Raw genomic sequence first — 15,684 nt, 5'->3', positions numbered from 1 at the left:
GCGTTTAATAATTTGGCCAGGTACTGTAAGTAGATTTTGTCTTTGATGGATAATAAAGACAAATAAAAAGAAAAAGGTAAAACCGAAAATTGCAAGTTTTGACCCAAAAGAGGAAATTTGTTTGAAAAAATGATAATTTCTTTTATTCGCAACAAAGTGAAAATTCAAGGAAGTGAAAATGACATGAAAGGATTTTTGAAATCATTAAAAGGTCGTTGCAGGCCATAAAGAAGGTGGGGTCCTGGTTCCGCTAACTTGCGCATTTTGAGAAGGGTGCCTCAACTTTTTCTCGTGTGGCTACGGTGAACGATTTCCGTTTTAAAAACTCTGTGTTTTATCTAATTTTCAACTCATTTTCGTCACAAGAAAATAAATTAATTTGAAAGTGGACTGTAGTCCTAGAATTAAAGCTTGACCCTGACGGCTATGCTTCGTTGAATTGACCGTTTACTGATTGAAGATCATCCCAAACAGAGGAGAGACAGTTGTTGATCTAATGACCCATATGAGCAAGCAACAAGTTTTGGACCATCGCATTCAGTGAATATTCTTCGAATTTCATTTAACCGTCACTTCTTCAAAGAGAGAAGTTCGTTCTGTAATTATGATGTTGTTTGTCACACTTTTGGTGTTTGTTTTGGAAACCGTCAATTCTCTTGATGTTTCACTAAAACATGTTATTGATAGTCAACCTCTCCATTTTGTTGACGGTCCTGAAACAGAACATCATGTCTTGAATTCTACAATTATTTTGAAAAAAAAAGGTTATACAATCGGACCGGTGTTTTACAATTCTAAAAAAAAGCCTGAGGAAGTAGTAAATAATCATTATATTTCACCCTGGAAAAGACCTTTTACACCATTGGAAATTATCAACAATAATCATAAAGGTGAGTGATTTATTCTCTGTGTAAAATTATGAATTAATGTATCAGCTAAAAACAACATTTTTATTGCACTCTAAACGCGCTAGAGAATTCTGAACATAATGTACAGTCCCTGGCCAAATAATTAGACTCACTATAAAATTCCATGTAAAATCTTAATTATCAGGTGATGCGATACAGCTTCATTGTTTTTATGCGACTGAAACCGGTTTGCACTTGTTTACGTTCTGGTATCAATTGCTTAAATGAGACGATAGATAATATAAATACGACCATTGGATAAATCAGACGATATATTATATAAATATAGAATATTTATTATATCATGAATTATATTAGTATATTTTAATAATTATACCAAAGTATTAGACTCACTATAGTGTTTTAATAATTGAGTGTTTTGCACTAGTTTATATGCAATACTTTTCTATTTAAACATACATGTAATGGATTTTAATTCAGGAAATTTTTTATATACTTCCGATTTGTATTTATTTTTAACGTATTGCATTACAATGTTAACCAATTGATACACGAGCGTAAGCAGATGTAAACCGGTTTCAGCCACGTAAAAACAATGAGGCTGTATAATTAGGTTAATTAGGATAATACATTAAATCTTACAGTGCATCAAATAATTTGGCCCAGGACTGCATGATAGTAATTAAGGATAACCAACTTTGTACGTTATAATCTTTTACCCTTTAAACGTTGTAGCCAAATTTTGAACTGAATGTATGATAGCAATTAAGGACAACCTATTTCATACATTCTAATCTTTTACCCTTTAAACAATGTAGCCAAATTATGAGCTTACTGTATGGTAGGAATTAAGAACAACCGACTTCACACGTTCCAATCTTTTACCCTTTAAACGTGGTAGCCAAATTATAAACTTAATGTATGGTAGCAATTAAGAACAACCAGCTTCACATGTTCCAATCTTTCACCATTTAAACGTCGTAGCTAAATTATTAACTTAATATATGATGGTAACTAAGAACAACCAGCTTCATACGTTCCAATCTTTTACCCTTTAAGCGTGGTAGCCAAATAGTAAAAGTGAACTTAATGTATGGTAGCAATTAAGAACAACCGACTTCATATGCTCCATTCTTTTACCCTGACGTAGCCGAATTGTGAACTTCATTTGGGGAACCAGTACGGTACTTTCTAGTGAATCGGGCGAGATGTAGTTCCTGAACTTTAATAAACAGATTTTTACTTTATGATCTTAAATTTTTTTATTAAAAAAATAGTATAATCCGCTTGTTATACTAACAAATTGAAAGTAAACTTAATTAATGTCATAAGTTTGAAAACAAATATATTTAATTGTTAATTAAGAAAATTTGCCAATTGCAAAATTATCAATCTATATAACTCTACACTTATATTATTAAACTGAGGATATGATATTCTAATATTTTATAGCTTATATCTTATTTAAAGAATTTAATTTTCTTAAGTTGGTTAAAGCAGTTCAATGCATGAGTTTTATTAATAAATTATTTATAAATCTTAAAGTGCTAATATATTGTAAATTAAATTCCAAAAAAATTTAAAATAAATAATAAAATAAAATTTTTAGAATTGGTCATCGGTAAATGTAGAGAAATATTATTGTGACTATAATGAAGCAGAAATTAGGTAACGTAACTGAAAATAACTTCGATAGCTTCGGATGATTTAATAATTATTAACGGAAGATTAAATTAGATAAATACTATTTTAGATTTCCTTCAGTACGATGCCGTTCCAGAAGAAAAAATATTTAGGACTACAATTCTGAACTTAATGTATCGTAAAACAACCTGCTTTTTATGTAACACTACTAAGTATTACAATGTTTTATATTGCAATGTTTATATTGCTCTCAAAATGGGGCAGTTAAATTGGGAAATTAATGAATATTGTAACAACAAGAAATAATCTATTTTTTATATTGCAGTGTATAATCTCTAAATGAGATAGACAAATTTAAAGTATCGTAACAATTAGAAATGATCCATTTCTTATATTGCAATGCTATATTGTGGTGTCAAAATGTAGTAGCCAAATTGTGAACTTAGTATCATCGTAGCAACTCGAAACATTTTATATTGCAATGTTTTACTCTCTAGACGGAGATAGACAAATTGTGAACTCAATGTATCGCAACAGTTAAACAACAACCGTCTAAATTATTAACCACATAATTTTATTGCTTTATTTGTTTGAAAAATAAGCAGATAAAGTTCTAAAAGTTATTAAGCACTATTGCTCTTTGTAAAAAAAAAATAAAAAGAAATTAATAAAAAATAAAAAGATATCGAATAATAGTCTATCATCAAAAGTTTATAAACTGTTATCGAAAATAGGGAGGGACTCTTAAACCAAGATTATTTGGAGAGGTGCGTCACAGATCTTTTATGGGAAGTGGTTTAATGTGTGTCTAGAACAATATTGAATTCGAAATGTGGACTGAGATGATAGCTTCTAAAATTGGTTGCTTTGATAATGGAAAGACAAAATGTTGTTTTTAATAAAATATGGTTCAATAAAAGCTTATATTCATTACTTTATGTATTTCTTACAATGACTTGCGAATATGGAAAGGGACAATGCATCCAACTGACTATAATATACACACAAAACTCTATTGTTTGTTTGCTTTTATAAAATTGAATTTTTTAACGAGTAAATATTTGGCTCAAGAACAATGTTTAATGAAGAATATAATTCTATTTTAAAACAATTATAATAATAAAGTTTTAGGGCGTTAAAATATTGAAAATTTAAATACCTGAAAAATGTCACTATTCCTTATATTTATAAATTGCAGAAAGCTTATATTTATTGCTAAGTTTATTTCTTGAAATGACTTGCAAAGATGGAAACCAAAGGCATTCAATCCATGATTATAAACACTGAATCTATTGTTTTTTATATGAAGTTTAATTTTTTGGCTCAAGTAAAATGCTCTATAAAGTGATTTTAAAATAAAGATAACAATTAAGAAATTATTAAACGTAGGATTATTGTAAATATTTCATAATATTTTCAAAATTACTGTATTTCCCTCTTGCTTCTTTCGTTTTTCTTCGTTTTAGAAATGAGCTTCGTAATATTTACCGAAATTTAAAAATGCTACTCAAGTAATGTCTTACTTTATTAATATCAGCAGTTTCTTTAATAATTTGAAATTTTCAGTTCTCGAAAAAGGGGCCACATGTTCTTAAGAGTGATCACTATAAAAAATGCTACAACTGGCCACTGGCCAGAAGCAAAGTATTCTAATTTTGCCCAATAGTTTGTCGGAAATATTAGTTTTAAACATAAAAAAAAATTTTGTTTTCCTGTTTAGTTTAAAATATGAATTGATATTTTTCATAATTCATATTCTGAATTAGATTCCTCTTGAATATAAATCCACAGTTCAAATATGGATTTAGACGCAAGATATTTCATACATTATTAATATCAACAGTTTCTTCTAATTGTTTTAAATTTTCAATTTTTGAAAAAGTAGCCACATATTTTTGAGAGTGGTCAGTGTTAAAAATGTTACAACAGGAAAGAAGCAAAATTTTTGGATTTTAGCCTATATTTTATCAGAAATATTAGTTTAAAACATAAAAAAATTCCCCTTTCCTATACAGAAAGAATTTAATTTAAAATATGGATTTAGATTTTTCGTAATCCTTATTTTAATTTAAATTCCTTTTGATTCTAAATTCATATTTAAAATATAGATTCAAATCCAAGAAATGCCTTACATTATTATTATAAACAGTTTTTTTTAATCGTTAACAAATAAACAGTTATAAAAACAGTTTTTTTAAATTTTCAATTTTTGAAAAAGGGGCCACACGTTTTTAAAAGTAGTTACTTAAAAATGCTAAAACTGGCCACTTGGCCTGAAGTAATGTTTTCTGATCTTAGCCTTTATTTTCTCGGAAATTATTAGTTTTAAACGTAAAATAAATTCCGTCTTCATATAATTTCCCGATATTTTTTACGTATATTATTTCAGTATTTTTCATTTAATATTATTTTCTTTTTTTTTTTTTGCTCTTATTAGAGGTTTCAGAGACATCTAATAAATGGTTCAGCCCCGGGCAATTCTGCTCGTTAAAAATTTCTTGAAGAACCTCAAAACACAAAAATTGTGTGGAAATTAATGAGCGATAGTGCAGTTTAGACAAACAAAAATAGATATTTTACAACATCATCTAATGACAAAGAGAAATTAAAGAGGTCAAAAATATCAATGTAGCAATTTATTTTTTGCTGTTCCTGCCTATTATCAAAAGGATGTTTATGCTATGTCATTCCTTAAGAAATACAACACATTTTTTTTTATCATTGTTATAATAACCTTTTAAATAATTATTTTTACTTTTCTGAATTCGTCCTAAATTTGTATTCTATTTTTCTTTCTTTTATTATCACTCTTTTCACTCATAAATATTTGAAACAATAGACTCCAGACTTTTGATGGTGTTCTTCAAAACTTTTCAATTAAGTAAAATACGTGCAAGCATTTTGAAACCGGTGAAAAGTAAAAGTTTTAATTTTAAACTGAAAACAAAATTCGTCTGAGAAAAATTGATTAAATTTAGAACAGAAAAGAGGCTTAAATATTTAATTAGGGGAGAGTCGGGTAGCCCCGCCCACTTAAGGAGTATTGCTTATATTTCTGTATAATATTGAGTAATAATCAATATTTCTGTATGTTTATATTGTTTTGACATCTAATTAAATAATGCAAAAAGAATAAACCAAAAAAAGAATAGTTTAACTTAAAAAAATAGAAATTTAAAAAAACATGTTTTTCAGCTCTTTTCAAAATGTGTCGGGTAGCCCCGCCCAGTTACAAAAATTATGTTTTTTGACTGTTTTTTCAGGTGTAAATGAAAATGACCAATGTATTGACAATAGATAAACCTCATTTATCATTTTTATCACAAAATTATTTTATTTATTACATATTTATATACTTTTAGTGAATTCTATCATTTAATAACAATCATTTAATAACAACAATATTTGTTGTTAAAAATGCATATAACATTCAAATTTGAAGCAATAAAATAATAATCTTTGCAACCGTACATTTATCGACGAAATAAAATTGGGCGGTGATACCCGACATTCATGTGAGCGGGGCTACCCGAAATCCAATTTTTTTGTAAATTTGTAATTACTCGAACAATTTTTCACATATAAACTTCTTTCTTTGTGCAAATTAAGCTTAAGACTACATACTTTAATGCTGTATGTATAGAAAAAATTATTTTTTTAGTATTAAAATGAAGTATAATCGAAACATTCAACCAATTTTTCTTAATTTCATGACTACTGTATCTCAACATATTTTCAAAACTATTGTTTACCATGTTAACAGCTGCATAAAATAATTGCTTTGAAAATAATCTTTTTTTAATATAACAACTAATGTCCTATGGCCCATTGATTTGAAAAAATATTCTATACATATGAAATTGACAGTGGGCAGGGCTACCCAACTCTCCCTATATTTGTACAAAAAGCTTAAGTATTTACAAAATTATTAACTTTTACAAAAAGTCGCCAACGGAACGAAGCTCTATAACCTTGAAGAAAAACAATGAAATGAATGAACACAAATCTTGCCTGATTCGGATATGAGGATTTCAATTATGAATTTAACCTTGCTTCATTTTTTAAAATGATATTTTTTATCTGTTTGTTGTCGAAATGTTGAAAAACTTCATATATAACAGGGGATCGCATAAATGTTGCATTTAGAAAATAGACACTTTTCTATTATGAACTGTTTTCTTTGTCTGAACAGAATATGATGAGCCCCATGCGATGACATTTACTGGCATGGACACCTATGCAACTTTAATGATAATAACTGCGGAATCTGCTATTTGCAGCAAAATTTATTCGATCCCCTATTACGTATAATGTTTTTCTTTCGACAAAAAAAAAGGCTAAAAATATCATTTCAAGGAAAACTGGAGAGAGAAATCAATGACGTGTAAAATATCCAATAAAAGATCGTAAAAAAATTTCTCAAATCTCATTGATGGAAAAAAAGTGCCCCGATTGTAATTCATTTTTAGGAGACCAAAAAATTCATTTTTGAAGTAACTTTTCAAGTTCTAAGATATTAAGATAGAAATTCTGTAAAGTTTTGATAGATATACAGTCCCTGACCATATTATTAGACACACTATAAGATTCCAAGTAAAATCTTAATTATCAGGTGATACTATACAGCATTATTCTCTTGACGCGGCTGAAACCGGTTTTTACTTGTTAGCATTGTAATGAAATACGCTAAAAAAAAATAATATATTAATGCAAATAGGAAGTATATAATATATATATCCTAAATAAAAATCCCTTAGATGTGTGTTTAAATATAAAAGTATTGCATCGAAACTCCTGCAAATCGTGTAATTATTAAAACACTGCATTGCGTCGAATAATTTGGTCTAATTATTATAATATACCAATATAATACCTGATATAATAAATATTCTATATTATATATCGTCCAATTTATCCCACCGTCAAATTTATATTATCTATCGTCTCATTTAACCAATTGATACACTAACGTAAACAAGTGCAAACCGGTTTCAGTCGCGTAAAAACAATAAAGCTGTAAAGTATCACCCGATAATTAAGATTTTACATGGAATCTTAATAATTTGGCCAGGGACTGTATATATATATATGTACAGAAAATTGCAACACCATGTAGGAACTATGCAAATTGAATCAAACTTACATTAAATAATAATACATGCAAATGATTAGAATTACAAAGTGATTGCAGATATGTGGAGCAAGAACCGATGATGGGTCTTTTCCATGCATGTAAAGGACAGTAAATATCAGTTGAAATGAGTTTTCTGTGTTGCGGTAAACGTTTAATTAGAGGTCAATATACCTCGTCAAAAGTGGCAACGCCATATCAGCAACTGACGGAGTTCGTACGAAGCCGCATCATCGATATTCGAGAGGGCCCGCACGCTGTGTTATGTGTTTAGAAACGTGCTTAGAAAAAAGGGACACAGGAAAAACAAACAAGACGGAATGGGGCATACAATAGCACAACATTTTGGGACAACAGTCACCTTTCCGCATAGCTGTTTCGGACCGTATAACGTCCTCTCGTGTGTTAGCACAACGTTGGAGCACGACTACATGTTGTCTAGCTCACCATCTGCTGCAGCATCAATTGCGTACAAGAATTCCTTTACTCGGGATTCCTATATATCTGAATCACAAACTCTTCCGACTTCAATGGGCTCAGCAGCAGGGTTTATGGCTTTCAAAGTAGTAACAAATTGTTTTCTCCCACATATCAATCTGCAATACAATGATGAAAGCGTCGGATGTTACAAAGGGGAACGTCTGTTCACCATACTGCACAAATGTGGTGTGGGGAGCAATGTCAAAAAATGACAGATGTCAAAACAAATGCCAGACAAATGTCAAAAAATGCTCTCTCAGTACCCCGAAGGTTTTGCAAAAGTCCAGGAAGAAATACACAAATACATAAAATCACGAGAACATAATACAAAAATGAGAATACAAAACTCACAGTAAACTAGTCAAATAGCAAATTCATGAAACTAACTCAATATAAAAGAAACATTGGAAATAAAAGAAAACAACGCCCCCTATTAAAATGTGCAGTAGGAAGAAAAAAGGAAAGATTGCTTAACAGATTAATATAATGCTTAACTGGGGCTGCTCAGTCAAGACTTTCACCCTGTCAAAAGAAAGAAATAATAAACTAATATTCCTCAATCATTATCCAAATTAAAATTATTACTGTAATTAAAAAAATTATTTTTTTCTGTAACTTTAATACTAATTTGTGCAGTAGAATTTTCAAAAATTTAGTTTTTTTCTCAATTCTTAAGAATTAAAATAACGTTGAGTGTTTTCAGGAAGCAAGAAATAATTTTTTGCGAAATAATGATTTTCCTTTTAATTACTGTAATGTTAAATTTTTGATTCGGAATATTAGTTTATTATTTATTTCTTTTAAGAGGGTGAAATTAAAGTCTTGCAGCCCAGTTAAGCATTATATTAGTCTGTACTGTAATACATTTGCAGAGAACGCTCTATTAAGGTTTAGAAAAAGATGTTTGAGTGAATTATTGTATTATACCAGTAATTTATCTATATAGTTCTTAAACTGTTAAACGGGATACTTTTAAAAATCAATTTATTTAATATATTGATATATTATGCTACATCTGAACATTTTTTAAGTAACATTCAATTAAGTATGCTCCGCAATTATCGATTAGTTTAAAAATCTATATTTGGAAAAAAGCAAATAGAAATTTATGTAAGTAATTATTTAAAAAACTTTTTTGAAATCTAAAAAATAGTTTTTTTTTAACTTTAACTCTAAATTAACTACATAAATTTACTAATTCATGGTACGCTGCGTGCACAGTATTTCGTAGAACTAGGTTACAAATTGGTTTACTTGAGGTTTATAAAGTAAGAAATGCTACTTAATCCATTAATGCCCAACACATATTCTATAGCGATTTTATAAAGCAACTTTACGATAAAAGTGATAGTACAAAATGTTTAAACCAAATGATATTTTCTTCAGTTACCTATGAATTCATCTCTGAAAATTTGCTGTAGTGTCCAACTGAACACAATTATAAATTATTTTTATTATTATAATTTTATTACGGTAGACATAGCTATCTTGTTTCTGCAAAATAATAATGAGACACTTGCGCCACCATGTTTTAGTTTTTTGAAGAAAAAAGAAACGTTCCTTTTGAAAAAGATACTAAGCACAAATGGGTTTATTTTAAATTCGAACAAGACTTTTTTCTTCGAAAACTATTTGTTTTTGTTGTTATTCATCTAACACAAAATTATTAAAAAAAATTACTTTATTTAACTTTTAGTTATCTTAAATTTTTTTTTCAAAATTCGAGGAGTAATTCACTTCAAAATTCGTTGTAATTCACTTCAACAGATAAAATATTTTTGCTTCAACAAATCTTTTAAAAGCACTTTCTTTTTTTTCTCCATTCTCATTTTTTTTTTTTTCATTTCTTATAACACCAGGCGTAACAATTGTTCTTCGGTTGATGAAATTGATTGATCTTGCCGAAGGAGATATGAATTTTGTGCTTCGGTGAATTTCAACGATTTCCTTTTTTTTTTTTTTTTTTTACTATNTTTTTTTTTTTTTTTTAACTTTGCAAATAATTCATTTTTGTTTGATCATCAATTTGCAATGTACCTTTACATGAAAGATGGATTACAACGAACACTCCTCGTTTCAAAATAAATAGAAATAAATTAAAAAACAATAAATTACTAAAGTATTTTATAGGAATTAAAGCTTAATAGTAATGAGAAAAATAGTTATCGTTTCAAATACACAAGTGGGCGACCTTTGTGCTAAAATACAAACTAAGGCAAACAATGTTAAGGAGCACAAGAATATTTATAAAATACGGACAGCTGTTTTGGATGCTCAAAGGGCAACCTTCATCAGTGCAACAGAAAGAAATGTTTGCTTGATATGAGTGGAATCTCGGAGCTTGGCGCGAAGCGCCACTAACCGATTCATCTATACCAGTTTGCTTTAAGCTCTCAGGTCATAGGAATATTAAATCTTATGTTATAATAGGGTATAGGGAGAATTCCCCCATCGTTAAATGCAAATAACAAAATAAAAAAACAAGTAAAGAACTATCAATTGGATATGATAACACAAATTGAAGGTGCATTATTAAAATAAGACAAGATTAAGATAAGATATATACATAATATTTACATAACTATTTACATTATTATGTTATACTAGCATATGACTTATATTAGTGTATGGCTCTGCTATAACAGTGACCCGGTCGTCCTGGTATTCAACCACTCGTACCGAGTTACTCACTGTACTAAACTTAATGGAGCTATGGCTTGCCCAGATCGGACCCTTTTCACAGAAAGAAATTTGAACTGAACTGAGTTCTGTTACAGTGTACCTGTTCGCGAAGCGGACACTTCACACTTTCATCTGTATTTGTGCCCGTGGGTACCTGTATTAATGGCATTGCAAGTGGGTAATGGCGGTGAATTGCGGTGGCGATGGTCAGATTAAATCTGCATTTAATTTACACGCATATTTAATAAAATAATAACATGATTAAATAACACTAGCGGATGGTTAAAATTGGTGCAGAAAGAAATGAGAGAAAACAGGGTAAATATAGAGAAAGGTGACGTCGCAAGAGGGTTTAGAGCAACGGCCCATAGGAGGGAAGGGTGAACGGATGACGACGAATAGGAAGCAAAGAACAAAAAGGTGGTTAGTTTGGTTTAATCATAGATTTCCAAACAGGAGAAAGATAAGGAGCGCTGGATAGGCCATTGACCAACAGTTTGGAATTTTTGAAAATATGATAAGACTCGTAAAAATCTAAATCAGAAATTGAAGAACAATTTTGAATGAATTTAGAAGAAGAAAAATTAAAATTATGATTGGAGTCCCAACAATGTTGGGCAATAGATGTACGTGCCGTGTGAAGGAACATGAAGCTTATGTCAAAAAACAAGAATTTAAACGCTCATATATTGCTCAACATTGTTGGGACTCTAATCATAATTTTAATTTTTCTTCTTCTAAAGTCATTCAAAATTGTTCTTCAATTTTTGATTTAGATTTTTACAAGTCTTATCATTCCGATCACCGATTCAGATTCCAGACACGGTCGAAGAAGGATGTCCTCTTTCGAACCGGCTATCATGAACGACGACGGGACTACTGGCAAAGGACAGTCCGAAGACAGTTGCGGGGGCCAGACCCCCGAACGGTCGGGCATCTCGGGCGCCTTTAGCTTTCAAACATCTCGAGCTTACCCATTCACCCCAGGTCTTATCAGAGCTCGTTATTGACCGGGATATGGGAAGCGCGGCTCAGCCTGGGCCATGGGATGCGGGACTGTCCAGCGCTCTTTCGACACCGACGGGGACGGCTACGCCAGAAGCTCACGGATCGTCTGAGTGCTTCACAGGACCCAACACGGTTAGGTTACAGGCAGATAATATAAAAAACATCGATGAGGTTACCTCGAACGTGGAACTATTTCGGATCTGCGAAGAAATCTATCATAATGCTATGACAAAGATTAAGGATGATAACATCCAAAAAATCATCGAAACCTAATATGGAATAGTCAGAAAGTTATTTGACCAATTCAGCATGAAAATAAATGAAATAGAACTGTTAAAAGCAGAAATTGATAGATGGCAAAGAAATTCAGAGTCGAGTGGCGGCCATAAAAAGCCTGAGAACCAAAATTATAACAATTTAAATAAAAACCAGCCAAAATTAAATAAAATCTCAACACCCAGAAGAGAGAAAGAAATAACTATCCCACTTGGAAATAAATTTAGCATATTTGCTACCGAAGAAATTGAAATAGAAAGCAATGATATTATGATCATAGAAGAAACAATTCCTAATAGAATGAAAGGAAAGAGGAAAGCTTCTCCCGAGAAAAATAACTCTATAGAAGCAAAAAGATTAGCTACAGTAGACGATAAAATCACTGTGGTTGAAAATAATGAGTCAGATTCTCAAAATATTGAAAGAGACAATGAAATAAAGGAATTAGAATACGAAGCACCAAAAAGAACAATTTGAAATCCTCCTATCATAATCCTCGTCTCAACTGATCATGTCCCTGTAGTCGCACTTATCGGAGAGACAATACAATATACTCTAAAGTCACACAGAAAACGAACTAACACCTTTATACTAATATACTTACAACAAAGGATGACAACCCAGAACTAAGCTCAAATGAAGACATTAATGACGCCATAAATAAACTCACCAATGACCTACAGCTAGCCTTAAATGATGCTACAAAAACTAGCATAAACAAAGACAATTATATGAGGCTACCTCAAGAAATTAGAGAACTAATTGAATATAAAAATTATATCAGAAAGAAATGGCAGAAAAATAAAAATCCAAATGACGAAGCTGAACTTAATAAACTGACTAAGGAAATTAAGAAAAACTGCCAAATTCATAGAGAGCAAAACTGGCAGGGCAAAGTCGCCAGCCTATGCACAGAAGATCAAGCTATATGGCGAATGGGAAAAAGCCTAAAAACAACTAAAACTGTAAATAAACCTATATTACACAATAACACAAATGTATATAAAGATGAAGAAAAACTGAACATTTTCGCAGACTCTATTGAATCACAATTCCAAATCAATAAAGAACCCTCGGATGTTGATGAAGATAGAATTGCATTTAGTATCTATAACAACTTCTTTAATGATCACAGTAATTATGTTAACACTATTGAAGAAATAAATAAGACTGACTTCATTAATATCATTAGAAAGTTAAATAACAGAAAAGCACCCGGTGAGGATAATATCAACAATATTATAGCAAAATACCTCCCAGATAACAAACTGCAGGAATTAACCAGCATATATAATGCATGCATTGGAAACAAAATATTCCCAGATGTATGGAAAAATGCAATAATTATCCTCTTCCCTAAGTCGGGCAAGGACTCGAGAATAGCCTCAAATCATAGGCCAATTAACTTATTACCGACATTTGGCAAAATATTTGAAAGGCTCCTACTAAATATACTACAACATCACTTAAACTTTATACCAAAACAACAGTACGGCTTCCGAAAAGACCTTTCAACGACGAAGCAGTTAACCAGATTAATTAATTTCATAAGTGATGGAATTCATAAGAAAGAAACTACAGCCCTGCTTATGTTAGACGTGGCGAAAACCTTCGACCGCGTCTGACATACAGGGCTAATCACAAAGCTAATTAAAAATAAGCTTCCACCAGACTTAATTCACATTATCAACTCTTATCTCAGCAGTAGAACTTTTCAAGTTAAACTTAGCAATAAACTATCAGATAAAAGACAAATTAGAGCCGGATTCCCGGACCGGCACTCTACCTTATATATACTCATGATTTCCCGGTAGAAGAAGGAAACATAAATTATCTAATTGCATTCTACGCTGACGATACAGCACTAGCTACAAGATCGGTAAACCCAAATCATGCTGTAAAGAAGCTAAATGACTATATCCCAGTCATAGAGGACTGGTGCGCTTGTAATAAAATTTCTATCAATACAGATAAATCTCAACTACTAGTAATCAGAAGGAAAAAGAAAAATAAACAAATCACAGATAATTCCATTCTATTCAATAATACTATTCCAAGAGTCACAAAAGCAGACTACCTTGGACTAACAATAAACAATAGGCTAACATGGAATAACCATATAGAGAAAATCTGCAGCAGAGCCATAGCAGCCTACTCAAGTCTAAGACCGATTTTGAACCACAACTCTAATTTGCCCTTAAACCTCAAAAGGCTTCTTTATATAACACACATAAGGCCTATCATTACATATGCAAGCCCTGTCTGGAATTGCATCACTTCTACCCAAATTAAAAGAATAAATGCAGTACAAAATAAAATCATTAGAAGATTGACTGGGGCTCCACTCTACATCAAGAACGATGCTCTGAGAAGAGATCTAAAATTAGACACAGTACATGAATTTATCTGCCAACTAAATGCAAGCTTCTTTGGAGACGCCCAAAACTCAAAAACAGCAGATTTTAACATGATACTGGATAAAGAGTTAATACCAGAAGCTGGTAATCATAATCCGATTATAAACTTCTTTCTAACAGATGGCATCCTTTCAAGCAAATTTAATAAGACAAACAGATAGCCCCCCCCCCTTATTATCAACCATACATACACAAACACAGTCAAGACTCTTGGCCTACAGCGATCCCGGTGAAGGAGTAACCCTATATGGTCCGATCCGGGCAAGCTGTAGGTCTATTAACGTTAGTACGATGAGCAACCCGGCACTAGCGGTCGAGCACCGGGACGACCGGGTCATCGTTATAACAGAGATACACAATTTGCAAATTATGTAAATATTATTATACTTTTCATATTTCACCGGTATATAATTTTGTATATATTATATTTTTCATTTGTTATTGACTGAAGGGACTTTCCCTGCAATTATCAGACTATGAATTATCTTCAGCTTTAACTTAACTTATACACAGATTTGACTGTAATTTAACAGAGGCTTCGCAGCCAACACTCGAATCCTTTTCTTTGCCAAAGCCATTTAGTCTCAATTGTTATTTCATATCACCAGAAGAAGGAGTGAGATGTCCGCTTCGCTGGCAGATACTCTGGTACAAAACATATCAAGTCAAATTTCTTTCTGTTGCATTGATGAAAGTTGCCCTTTAAGCATCCGAAACAGCTGTCTGTCTCTTCAACGTTGTTCGCCTTAGTTATTGTTTTGTTTATTAAACTAAGCAAATTTTAAACAATCATTTAAAAATGCCCTTCAATATTTCACTATTAAAATTTTAATTTAATAATGGAAAAAATATATAGCTAATACATCCGTTTCAGGCTCGAATATTTTCTTAGCAAACCATTCCAACAATTTTATTTCATTAATAATATTAACAAAATTTAAAAAATTTTTTTATTTTTGTGCTGTTATGCAATTTTTCCTCCTGTCCGTCCTAAAAAATTTTTCCTAGATATTTCAATTTTTTTCACCTCTATTTATTATAAAATGTATCTATAATCTTAATTAATAATATCGTAATTAAAATAATAATCTTAATTACCTAAAAAATTTATCCATTTTACCAATCCTTTAAGTGCTGCAGAACTCTATGTAGAATAACTTTGGAATTTTTTTTTTTT

The 15,684-nt window shown here is 31.0% G+C and overlaps 1 protein-coding gene across 2 annotated transcripts in view; it reads left to right on the top strand.

Annotated features, from left to right (window-relative positions):
* Positions 1-303: 303 nt before the first annotated feature.
* The window catches only part of LOC107453355 (uncharacterized), a 42,226-nt gene continuing 26,845 nt past the window's right edge, over positions 304-15,684 (top strand). For both annotated transcript variants that reach the window (XM_016070147.3, XM_016070146.3), the window contains exon 1: positions 304-890. In XM_016070147.3, the coding sequence (XP_015925633.2) occupies positions 605-890 (286 nt within the window). In that variant the 5' untranslated portion in view covers positions 304-604. The remainder of the gene's footprint in view (positions 891-15,684) is intronic.

Source organism: Parasteatoda tepidariorum, chromosome X2, assembly GCF_043381705.1.
Source record: "Parasteatoda tepidariorum isolate YZ-2023 chromosome X2, CAS_Ptep_4.0, whole genome shotgun sequence".
Classification (NCBI taxonomy): Eukaryota; Metazoa; Arthropoda; class Arachnida; order Araneae; family Theridiidae; genus Parasteatoda; species Parasteatoda tepidariorum.
This window is presented reverse-complemented; position numbering and strand designations above follow the sequence as displayed.